The sequence below is a fragment of the Cebus imitator genome, unplaced genomic scaffold, assembly GCF_001604975.1.
Source record: "Cebus imitator isolate Cc_AM_T3 unplaced genomic scaffold, Cebus_imitator-1.0 Scaffold33, whole genome shotgun sequence".
Taxonomy (NCBI): Eukaryota; Metazoa; Chordata; class Mammalia; order Primates; family Cebidae; genus Cebus; species Cebus imitator.
In genome coordinates, this window is record NW_016107348.1 from 2,133,063 (window position 1) to 2,145,502 (window position 12,440).

Genomic DNA, 12,440 nt, shown 5'->3' on the forward strand with positions numbered 1-12,440 from the left:
GAATTTTGCCCTTGTTGCCCAAGCTGGCATGCAGTGGTGTGATCTTGGCTCACTGCAACCTCTGCCTCCCAGGTTCAAGGGATTGTCCTGCCTCAGCCTCCCCAAGTAGCTGGGATTACAGGCATGTGCCACCATGCCCAGCTAATTTTGTGTTTTTAGTAAAGATGGGGTTTCACCATGTTGGTTAGGCTAGTCTGGAACTCCTGACCTCAAGTGATCCACCCGCCTTAGCCTCCCAAAGTGCTGGGATTACAGGCATGAGCCACTGTGCCCAGTCACATTTAAAAAAAAATACAATTGATCTTTCAGCATTTTCGGGGAACTCCAAAAGGAATGATCTCTTATTAATCGAGGAACTGGACTCTGAGAACTGTGTGTAAGTGGTAACGATAAAGGAAAGGATATGTGGGAATGCCTATTTTACATTTTTCCTCAAAATCGCTCAGACTGCCTTCTAAACATAAGTCTACTAATCCGCCACACACTAGCTCCTGGTTAGACAGCAGATCTGAAACTTTCTTTTGCACTGGAGGATGTGTTTGTATAAATACTTACTCAGAATTTGCTTAGTCAAAATGAGCATACGATGGGTGAGTGATTTAGGATTTTTGAACTGAATGAACATTCATGTTAGAATTTAGATCAGCTGTGTTGATCTAAAGTGAACTTGACTAATGAATTAGAATATGTTCCATTAGCTACTGCAGTTAGAATAGGAGGAGGGGGAAGAGGGGCAAGACTTTCTTATTGACTGAAAGAAACATATAGGTGGTCCCTAAATGGGCTGCTTATACCCTGCAAGATTTTCAGTGCATCAGTAGTCCACAATAAACGTTTAATCAGAACAGAGTAGGCAAGCGATTAGTTCAGTGATAAAAATCACACATTTGTAAATAGCATGGCAAGAAAAGGAAACTGTCTGTTTAAAATGGACTTATTTTATGTGAAAAGTAGCTATATAGCGAAATGGTATAACGTAGAGTCATGAAAAATTATAAGCTAATTTTTCGTGATAAAATGTAAGATAAAATGTATTTGCGGTAATATTTGGTTAATCTGCCACTAGAATAATTTATGTCAAGTACTCTTTTTTACCCTCTAGTTGGCTGTGTTTAAATATTCTCTCCTCAAATTTTAGGAACTCATTAATCAATCTGTTTATCCAATAGTCATTCATTCCCTGATACAAACATAGCAATATTCAGAGTGCTGGTTACAGGGAGGGCAGGATGCAAAAAAGTGTAATGGAGCATCTCCCAGCACTTTATTTGTTTATTCATTTTTTGAGACAGAGTCTCCCTCTGTCGCCCAGGCTGGAGTGCAGTGATACGATCTTGATTCCCTGCAACCTCCACCTCCCGGGTTTAAGCAATTCTTGTGCCTCAGCCCCCAAGTAGCTGGGATTAAGGGCATGTGTCAGCACACTGGGCTAATTTTTGTATTTTTAGTAGAGACGGAGTTTCACCATGTTGGCCAGGCTGGTCTCAAACTCCTGACCTCAGGTGATCTGTCCACCTTGGCCTCCCCCAAGTGGTAGACAGCACTTTATAATGCTATTGGGAAATGAGAACTATATCCACATAAGTTAAATAATATGAGTAAACAATATATGTAAAAATATATAAGGGATATCAAAATAGTGAGTGGTACTGCAGTTTTCAGTAACAAACAACTGTTGGATTATGAGAGAGTGTGTGAGTGAGCACACAATAAGCATCAGTGTGCACAGAAGACTTCCTGGAGGAAGTGAAGTGCAGAATTTGGGTGAGAGGGGAGATGATTTCTTGTTAAGAAACTAGATGAGATATATACTTTTTTTTTTTTTTTTTTTTTTTTTTTACAAGAATATTTTTTTTTTTTTTTTTTTTTTTTTGAGACAAGAGTATCGCTCTTGTTGTCCAGGCTAGAGTGCAATGGCACAATCTCGGCTCACCATAACCTCTGCCTCCCAGGTTCAAGCTATTCGCCTCAGGAGTAGCTGGGCTTACAGGCATGTGCCACCACACCCAGCTAATTTTTGTATTTTTAGTAGAGAGGGGGTTTCACCATATTGGTCAGGCTGGTCTAGAACTCCTGACCTCAGGTGATCCACCCACCTCAACCTCCCAAAGTGCTAGGATTACAGGCGTGCACCACCGCTCCCAGCTGAGATACATACTTTTGATTAGATCTGTCTAGCTGACAGAGAGGACATTTATGTTGTTCAGGATAGTAGAAAGGTTGGAAAGATTTGCCTAGATTCATAGAATCATAGAATTTTGGATCTAAAATGATTCGAAATCAATCAGCTAGGACACTAGTTCTCAAATGTGGATGCACGTCGTAATTACCCATGGAGCTTTTTAAAATTCCAATGCTGGGTTTCACCCCAGAGACTCTGATTTAAGTGATCTGGTTGAGGCCTGGGTGTCTGGAGATATAAAAGCTCCCCAGGTGATTCCAATGTACAGCCTCAGCTTGAGGACCACTGATTTAGTCCAACCTCCAGTTTTATGAGAAAAGGACCACCTTCAAATTTGCCCACGCACAGCTGGTAAGAGCTGCCAGGACACCCAATGAGCCCCAGCTCTGTTCACCACTCTCGGTTTTGTTTGTCTTCGACAATGTATTGTGCAGTCCTCTGGAGACCATGCCAGAGAATTGGATTTTTGCCATAAAGGTCATGGGAAGCCATTGAGGTTTTTTGTGCAGGAAAATGGCACATTAAAAACAAATGGTCCTGCAACTTCTAGGAAGACATCAGAATTGAAAGGAGTAAATGCGCCCTAACAACCCAGGGGACACACGTTATCCAAGTAAATACTCCTCTGAAATTTAAGTTTTCATGTTTATATTTTGAATTAAAAGCTAATATTGCGACAATTTCTATGTCATAGCATTCAAATAAGAGCTATGTTCTCTAACTTTGTGGCTATCTGTTTAGAAAGAACTTTCTTCTGGCCAATTAGTTCTGTTGTTTGCATTTTTCTTTGATTTTCTCCTTAACTCTACAACTGTCTAAGTGCTTTATGTTTACCTTCTTTTAAAATTTATCTTTTCTGTCCTTTCCCTCTTCTCCAATCAAGGACATTTGTTAATTGCCCACAATATGCTCATGCATATTTATATGTCTATACCTCCCTCTCCCCTTATTGTCCCCAGGGCAGGCTTGTCCAATACAAATATAATTCGAGCCACATATGTAAAATTTTAGAAACAGGTTAAATTAATATTAATAATATATTTTATTTAACCCAATATGTCCAAAATTATATAATTTCTACATATAGCCATTATAAAAACACAAATGAGATATTTTATATTCTCTTTTTCATCCTATATCTTTGAAACCTGCTGTATATTTTACAGTTACAGTTTCTATCAATCAAGATCCTGGATTTTCAAAATTCAAAAACATGACACAATAAGGTTGGGTTTCAGGAAACGTATGTATTCTGCTTCAATTTTTAAATTTAAATGGATTAAAATTACATAAAACGTAAATTGCAGTTCCTCAGTGTTCCTCATTTCATGTGCTCACCAGCCACATGTGGCTAGCAGCCAATGTGGTGAACAGCACAGGTCCAGGGTTTTATATGGTGGTGTTTTCTCATTCTGCAGCTTGACAGCATCCTAGGCTCATTTTAATGAGTTTCATTGCTCTACCCTTATTGAAGAATTTGTTTTCCTTAGGAGTCTGAAAGGAGGCAGGATTTGAAAAAGTTGATCATAAAAACAATTTAAGGCTCTCCAGTGGCCAGTGTAATGGCTCACGCCTGTAAACCCAGCATTTTGGGAGGCTGAAGTGGGCAGATCACTTGAGGTCAGGAGTTCAAGACCAGCCTGGCCAACATGGTGTTACCCCATCTCTACTAAAAATACAAAAAAATTAGCCAGGTATGGTGGCGCACACCTGTAATCCCAGCTAATTGGGAGGCTGAGACATGAGAATCTCTTGAACCCAGGATGTGGAGTTTGCAGTGAGCCAAGATCCTACAACTGTACTCCAGCCTGGGTGACAGGGCAAGACTCTATCTCAAACAAACAAAAACAAATGAACAAAAAACAGAAAAAAAAAAACAAAACCAACAAGTTAAGTTTCTTTAAACAAAGATTCAAAATTTAATACCAGAAGGTGGGCAGGGTTGTAAGTAGTTTAGGAAGGAAAATGGGGAGGAGGGAAAAAGACAGGTTTTAGTGCCCATTCCTAGTCAAACCCATTTGAAAATTTAAAAATTATATAGAAAATCAAGCATCTAAGAGAAAAAAGAAAGATGTTCAATATCCAGAATAGTGAGAGAAAGAAGGAACAAATTAAAAAGTGGATTTGGGCCAGGCGCAGTGGCTCATGCCTGTAATCCCAGCACTTTGAAAGGCTGAGGCAGGTGAATCAATTGAGGTCAGGAGTTCTAGACCAGCCTAGCCAACATGGTGAAATCCTGTTGCTATTAAAAATACAAAAATTAGCCAGGCATGGTGGCACACACCTGTTATCCCAGCTACTTGGGAGGCTGAGAGGCAGAAGTTGCAGTGAGCCAAGACCGCACCACGGCACTGCAGACTGGGCAACAGAGTGAGATTCTATCTCAAAAAAAAAAAAAATGGATTTTTCTGTTCTCAGAAAAAGAAAGAAGTATCACTAACAAAAAGTGCTAATAATTTGAGACTGCTCCCTAACCTCCACCAATTGAAAATGTCCTAATATTGAAAGGTAGGGACAGTGCAGATAACTGATTTTTCTTTCACCTACTCCCTTCTTACTAATTGTTACTTCTCACATAGCTACTGTGTGCATAATTTGTAGTGGGTTTGCATTGTTCTTTTCTTTTTTTTTTTTTTTTTTTTTTTTTTTTTTTTTTTTTTTTTTTTTTTTTTTTTTTTTTTTTTTTTTTTTTTTTGAGACGAAGTCTCGCTCTGTTGCCCAGGCTGGAGTATGGTGGCGAGATTTCAGCTCACTGCAACCTTTGCCTCCAAGATTCAAGTGATTCTCCTGCCTCAGCCTCCTGAGTAACTGGGATTACAGGCACACACCACCATGCCCAGCTAATTTTTGTATTTTTAGTAGAAATGGGGTTTCACCATGTTGGCCAGGATGATCTCCATCTCTTGACCTCGTGATCCATCTGCCCACCTCTACCTCCCAAAGCACTGGGATTATAGGTGTGAGCCACCGAGCCTGGCCTGCATTGTTCTTATTCAGACTAGACTCAGTTTAAGGCAAGATAAGCTCTTTAATCATATGATAATAATGCTTAGCCTTCAATTAGTGATGCAAACAAGGGGGTAAATAGTGTCAACAGCAGTGAGCAGAGCAGCTCAGTGCTGAGAGGAATCCATAGGCCTGAGCCCAGATAGCGCCTGAGTGGCCTCAGACAGCTGTGGGAACAGCAGAGCCCAGCACTCCTGGTACTAAGCTGCCTGTGCCCAGCAGAGGGGTGAAGAGACAGAACAGCCCTGTAGGAGGTGCTCTGGCCTTTTCCTCTGGAGCAGTTGCTTCCTCTTTCTTGGATAACCCTCGTGTTTCTGATTGTGCTAACTTCTTTTTTCAACTGACAAAATCTCAAAGATTGATGATGGCAAATTCTAACTCGATTACCTGCTTGCTAAAGCTTAGAAGAATATGCTGTCTTCCCACTTTTCTTGGTAGGTGGAGGTGAAGTTTCCTGATCATAAGAGCTCAGGCCCTCCAGACGTGAGTTCTAAAGCTTCCATTTCGTTGGCTCAGGATCAAAGAAATTCCTGATAATGATAGTGATAACGTGCAACTTCAAGTCATCAGACATTTATTAAGCACCTAGTATGTGGTACAGCAGGAAAAGCATTAAAAGTTCAAGTACTAAGAATGTACCTACTATGTGTTCAGTACTCTGCAAGGTACTGGTATAATAACAGTAACTAGAACAACAACAATAACTAAGACTTACAAGTGCTTCTATGGTGCTAGGAACTGTACCAAGCAATTTAGTTATTTTTATTATTCCCATTTTTCACAGGAGACTGAGGCAAAAGAGGTTAAATAACTTGCCTATGTAAACAAACTAGAATAAGGGTTTCCCATTTCACCTGGAGGTGAGATGACTTTCCAAAGGTCACACAGCAAGTGAAAAGTGGAGCCAGGCAATCTAGCCCCATGACCCCACACTTGAGCTTTAAACAGGTTAAACGTAAATGAAGATAATGATATATACTTTCAGAACTTTTTACATTTGTTAAATAATCCATGTGCTATGTCTAGCACAGTGCTTGGTAAACATGATCATTATTAGGAATTCATTCATCCAAGTGCATAATCACTCAGTATGCACTGGTACAGCCACCGCAGTTGTAAAATACTGAAATGTGTCCATGTCAGGTGATAGAACCTCTGCCCCTAGGCCTGTGAGTAGCGCCCTTACTGGCCACGCAGCCCCTCTTGCAGAAGCTCTCCAAACCCCCAGGATTGTAAGGGCCTCCAGGAGCCTATTCTGCTGGCTAGTGCCTGTGCTGCACCAGTTTTTATTTTCTGCACCAGTATTTTCACCATATCCTGACTACAAATATGAGCTGGGCTCCTGCCTTCAATGAGGGCATAGTCTGGGAGGGACACTGGGCATGACAGGAGAAAGTGACAAGGACAGTGATGGAGTGTGCTGAGCACAGTGATAGATGAGGGAACAGCTCCGCTTAGGCAGGTCAGAAAGGCTTCGTGGGAGGCAAGAGACTGGTGTGATCAATAACCTGACCAGGTGGGTGAGTGGGGGCATCCCAGATCATCACTAAAGTTCTTTTGTCTCTCAGCTTTTTCATTCTTTTCTTTTCTTTTTTGAGATGGAGTCTCGCTCTCTCATCAGGCTGGAGTGTGATGACACAATCTTGGCCCACTACATCCTCTACCTGCTGGGTTCTAGCAATTCTCCTGCCTCAGCCTCCCGAGTAGCTGGGACAACAGGTGCGTGCCACCATGCCCGGTTAATTTTTTGTATTTTTAGTAGAGATGGGGTTTCACCATGCTGGCCAGGCTGGTCTTGAATACCTGACCTCATGATCTGCCTGCCTCGGCCTCCCAAAGTGCTGGGATTACAGGTGTGAGCCACCCCGCCCTGCCAGTTTCTTTATTCTTGTTGCCTCCACCTAGTTCAACTCTTTACAACCCTTTGCCTAAATTCCCGCAAGAGCTTTACATGTGCTCTTCTATGCACCAACTGTTGTAGAATCTATTCTGTGGTTCCCTTAGGGAACAACCATTAGTGAGGTCCCTGTGGTCCTGTCTCCTCACTGAGGCACCCGCAACCCACTATCATGCAGCCCTGGCCTCTGTTTCTAGCCTTTCCCACTTGCTTTTGGGCAGGTGCCCAGAACACCTGCAAAATAAGATGTTTCCTACACCGGACTCTGTCGCTCCTGCTGCTTGGAACTTGTGGATCCTACCTCAGAGGCTTTCAGCACCCTCTTCAGACACAACATTTTTGGTGAAGCTTTCTCCCATCTTTATTCCTTTCTTCTCCCACCCTGAGGGAGTATGTGGAGCAGTGCGTTCTGAGAACTAGCATACATGGATAGCTTACGATACGCCAGGTGCTGTTCTATGAGCTGTGAGCTTTGCATGTGCTGCCTTGTTCTATCCTCACAAAAACTCTAAGAGGTAGGCATTATCATTGTCTTTATTTTTATTGTATTTATTTTTTTGAGACAGTTTTGCTCTGTCACCAAGCAGAAGTGCAGTGGCGCAATCTTGGCTCACTGCAACCTCCGCCTCCCAGGTTCAAGCAATTCTCCTGCCTCAGCCTCCTGAGTAGCTGGGCTAATTTTCTGTATTTTAGTAGAGACAGAGTGTCACCATGTTGGCCAGTATGGTCTCGATCTCCTGACCTTGTGATCCACCTGCCTTGGCCTCCGAATGTGCTGGGATTACAGGCATGAGCCACCGTACCTGACCTTTATTTTATTTATTTATTTTTGAGACAGAGTCTCACTCTGTTGCCCAGCTGGAGTACAGTGGCACGAGCTCGGCTCACTGCAACTTCTGCCTCCTGGGTTCAAGCCATTCGCCTGCCTCAGCCTCCTGAGTAGCTGGAATTACAGTCGCCTGCCACCACACCCGGCTAATTTTTGTACTTTTTTTTAGTAGAGATGGGGTTTCACCATATTGGCCAGGCTGGTCTTAAACTCCTGACCTCAAGTGATTCGCCCACCTCAGCCTTCCAAAGTGCTAGGATTACAGGCATGTGCCACTAGGCACAGCTGATTATCTTTATTTTTTAATAAAAAAGACGGCAGCACGGTGAAGTGAAATAATTTTCCAGAAGTCATGCAGCAAGTGAAAGGCAAAGCTGGGATTCCAACCCAGGGAGACTGCCTCCACAGTCCGTACTCTTAACCATTGCTTCATAGTGACCAATAACTTGCCAAGAAGAGAAAAGAGAAGAGAAAAATTCTTGCATTTTTACTCAATATATGCTACTTGGTTTTGTAATTATTTGTGACATTATTTTATCTCTTTCTCTATGTGAGCTGAAAATTCCTAGAGGGAAGGAACTCTGGGGTCTCAGAGCCTGCTGCCTCAGTCACCATCAATTGTGGGCACATCACATCCCCTCGAGATTATGAATTGGTCAAGATCAAGCCCACTCTTCACTGGTATTTTTCCTAAATAAATTCATTGCTTGGTCAACCCCTAGGGCAGGATCAGGCCCAGGGTTCCACATGGACTCCAAGAAAGCAGTGCTTAGTTTTCTCATTCAGATTGTGGCTGAGAGTTGTCATTTATATTCCGTATAATAAAGCAGATGTGTATGTGACTTCCCCCTTTCAGCAGTGGAGACACTGAAGCGGCCTGAGATCCTCAGGCAGGTCTGTGGTGGAGTTTGCTGGAACTAACTGGAACTGACTCCATGTTTCCAGTCCAGGACTCTGAGCAACCCTGTGGCAATTGTGCCCTAATACACTTATAAGGACCAGTAGATGGACTAAATTGTTGACAGACCAGAAAATTCTGGAACTCCCTTGCCCTATATTTTTACCTTAACACAAAATGAAATTATGACGTCATCACGGGAACACAGGACTTCTCTCTTTGTATTTTCAGAACTTGCTCGATTTTTCCAAGGGTAGACTGGTCAGTCCTTGTAATGGAAAAAAAAAAAAATCATTGTGGAGAACTTGTAACATCTTCCACCTAACCTGTTTGATAACTGGCTTTGTTCTAGAATCTGGAGAACAAAGTGAAAGATGCCAGCTTTAGACGACAACCAATAACTTTGTATCTAGACACAATTCCTTGATAAGCCAAAAACCTAGCCCAAAACTTTTAGAATTCCCCTTTTCTTTAGGGTTAGAACTGACAGCTTCTAAGAGTGTATGTGACTCTATCAGGGAAAGCGGCTCATCCAAAAATAACTGCCAAATAAATACCTTGCAGTAATGTTATTCGTTATCCAGAAGTGTCCTACGCCGCGTACAGCCACCATCTCTATTTTAGGGTTGAGGGGGATGGCTTACAGGTGTGACTGGCCTGGAAACCGTGGCGTGGCTGGTGAGGGCGGAGTCGATCAGGGAAGGATCAGGACTCTATGGCAGAGCAGAGTCCACCACCACGCTCGGATGAAAGTTCGAAGATTTTGTTCGCTTTGTTTCTGGCAAGCTATCACACCAGCCAGAGTCTGTAACTCCAAACAGTAGCGCCCACGAGCACAGCCCCCGACCCGCACTCCCCCCGGCCCGGGTCGGCGGTCGCACACAGTCGCCCCCTTTAAGAGCCTGCTCCGCGGGACTAACGTTCGAACGGGCCCTGGCGCCCCTCCTCGGGCTCCGATTGGTCGTGCGCGGCGCACGAGGGCGCGCCGGCCAGCCCCGGAACGGCTGGCGGCCCTTCGTGATTGGCGGTCGCGGAGTCTATATAAGGCGCGGGGCTGCCGGGCTGCCCTGTTTAGCGACCGGACCCGAAGCTGGGCGCTTGTCTGGTGTGGCGAGGCCAGCGGGGCAGCGCGCGCGTCACCAGAGTCGTTTCTCTTCGGAGTCTTAGGCGATCGAGGGTGTGCCCAGGGGCGGACTTGTTTGTGTTTCCCGTTCCCTCCCAGCTTCCGAACGTGACACCCCGTCACCCCGGCGCCGGCGGCCGTGTGCAGGGGAGGCAGGATGGAGTTCAAGCTGGAGGCTCACCGCATCGTCAGCATCTCCCTGGGCAAGATCTACAACTCGCGGGTCCAGCGCGGCGGCATCAAGCTGCATAAGAACCTCCTGGTCTCGCTGGTGCTGCGCAGCGCCCGCCAAGTCTACCTGAGCGACCCGTGCCCCGGCCTCTACCTGGCAGGTCCCGCGGGGACCCCAGCGCCGCCGCCGCAGCAGCCCGGGGAGCCGGCGGCCGGGCCACCCGCCGGCTGGGGAGAGCCGCCCCCGCCCGCCGCCCGTGCCTCCTGGCCGGAGACCGAGCCGCAGCCGGAGCGCTCCGCGGTCTCAGAGGCGCCGCGGGTAGGGGACGCGGTGCCGGCAGCCACGGTGACCGGAGTCGGGGACGTTCCTCAGGGCGGAGAGGCGGACGCGGCGGAAGCTGCCTGGAACCGCGTGGACGGGCCTCGCCAGGCGGCGGCCGGAGAAGCCGAGGATCCCGCCGGAGGCTGGGGTGTCTTCCCCTTGGGGTCTCGTGCCGCTCGCCGCCCCTGCGGCTGCCCCCTAGGCGGGCAGGACCCGCCGGGTACGCCGGCCGCAACCCCCCGTGCTGCCTGCTGCTGTGCGCCGCGACCCGCCGAGGATGAGCCTCCCGCGCCGCCCGCCGTGTGCCCCAGGAAGCGCGGCGCGGCGGGGGTGGGCGGCGGCCCAGCGAGCTGCCCGGCGCCGGGCTCGACCCCGCTTAAGAAGCCCCGCCGGAACCTAGAGCAGCCTGCGAGCGGGGGAGAGGACGACGACGCGGAGGAGATGGAGACCGGGAACGTGGCTAACCTCATCAGCATCTTCGGTTCCAGCTTCTCGGGACTCCTACGGAAAAGCCCCGGGGGCGGCCGGGAGGAAGAGGAGGGAGAGGAGAGCGGTCCGGAAGCCGCCGAGCCCGGGCAGATCTGCTGCGATAAGCCGGTGCTGAGAGACATGAACCCCTGGAGCACAGCCATCGTGGCCTTCTGAGCCCCTGCCTCCGTGTGGGGAGGAGGTTGAGCAGCGGGCGTCCCCGAAGTGAGGGCCGGGACCCTCCCGGCTGCGAGGACGCCCAGAGACCGCAGGCGCTCAGCGCGTTGGGCAGACTGGTCGCCGCCGGGCATCGCAAACTGCCCCCGGGCGCGGGGGCCCTGCCGGCCCGGGACTCTCGAGGCTTATCTGGAGACCAGGGAGCTTGAGGCTCATTGGAAGAGGACGATCGTTAACTTTTGTGTTTGTGTATGTCAGTGTGTGTGAGTTTGTCTTGTGGCATTGAGACTATTTTGTCCTTCTGGAATGCGCCACTCCTTCCCCGGGGCTTACGAGACTGGGGGCAGACAGGGACTTTCCTCTGCCTACAGCGTGGAGAAGGAAGCGGCTAAAAGGTTCGGGCCGGGGAGTTCCCCATTCGTTCTCCGGAGAGGGAGGGACTTTACACCCACCCCTCACCGGAAAGCTAGACCCGCTTCAGGGCCAGGAGTGGCGTTTCCGCACAGGATTTCCTAAGACGAGAGGGATTTTAGCCACGAGCACCGACTTGAATTCCCTCCCTCCCTCCCCACTTTTCTTTGCCAATGAAGAAACGCTTATGTCCTGTGATTACTTTAGGAAAGGGGAATATTAACAGCCCTTCGCTTCCCCGCAGGGGAGAAAAAGCTTGACGAACTTCACAGAAGAGTTCAAGCTTGGAAATACGGAGTTTATAGAGAAAAGATATATTTTTAAAAGCTCTAGGTCCGAACTACTACACAGTGCTTTTAAAAAGTGTTTAATGAAAGTTTACAGACAGAAGCCCTAAGTGAAAAGACCTTATGGTTTTGTAGATAAGGTGACTCCAGTCTTTGTTGTATAAAGGTTGGGGGAGCTGATAAGGTTTTTGTACAGTATTTTCTCCTTCGTTGTATTGATTTTTGTATAAAAATGTAACTTCTACGTGTCTAACACGTATTAAATATTTTGAAGCAACGTAACTGCCTCCTTGTCTGTAATAACCTGCCTGGGTTGGGAGGGAAGAGGGAGGAGGGAAACCAGGGCCTGTGCTAGAAAATTGAAGGTGTGGTTCTTGGTATCAGCCATTCGCAGACTGAGGACATTGTTTACTGACTCCACTAAGTATCAAGAGAGACACGTTTAATTTTTTCTCCTAGATCAGAGGACTGCTGTCAGCGACCTTGCCAGGTTCTTGAAACCTGCCACTACAACTGCCTTTTGTAAGGTCAGTTTAGGCCAATTTGACTGTCACCCAATACGTGGGTGTCCATTTTATTAAGTAATTTAAGCACCAACTTTTGAAACCCTGCTCATCCACAAAAATGTTTTTCAGTAAAACTTTTAGTTTCCTGTTATATGGATCATCT

The 12,440-nt window shown here is 46.7% G+C and overlaps 1 protein-coding gene across 1 annotated transcript; it reads left to right on the top strand.

Moving 5' to 3' along the window:
• The first annotated feature begins 9,689 nt into the window (after positions 1-9,689).
• IER5 (immediate early response 5) lies at positions 9,690-12,053 on the top strand. The gene has a single exon (XM_017524462.2). It carries the CDS (start codon positions 10,093-10,095, stop codon positions 11,071-11,073), a length of 981 nt encoding a protein of 326 aa, XP_017379951.1. The 5' UTR covers positions 9,690-10,092; the 3' UTR covers positions 11,074-12,053.
• The last annotated feature ends 387 nt before the right edge of the window (positions 12,054-12,440 follow it).

Coding starts and splice junctions, on each gene's coding strand:
- IER5 (XM_017524462.2), top strand. CDS start 10,093: ATGGAGTTCAAGCTGGAGGCTCACCGCATCGTCAGCATCTCCCTGGGC.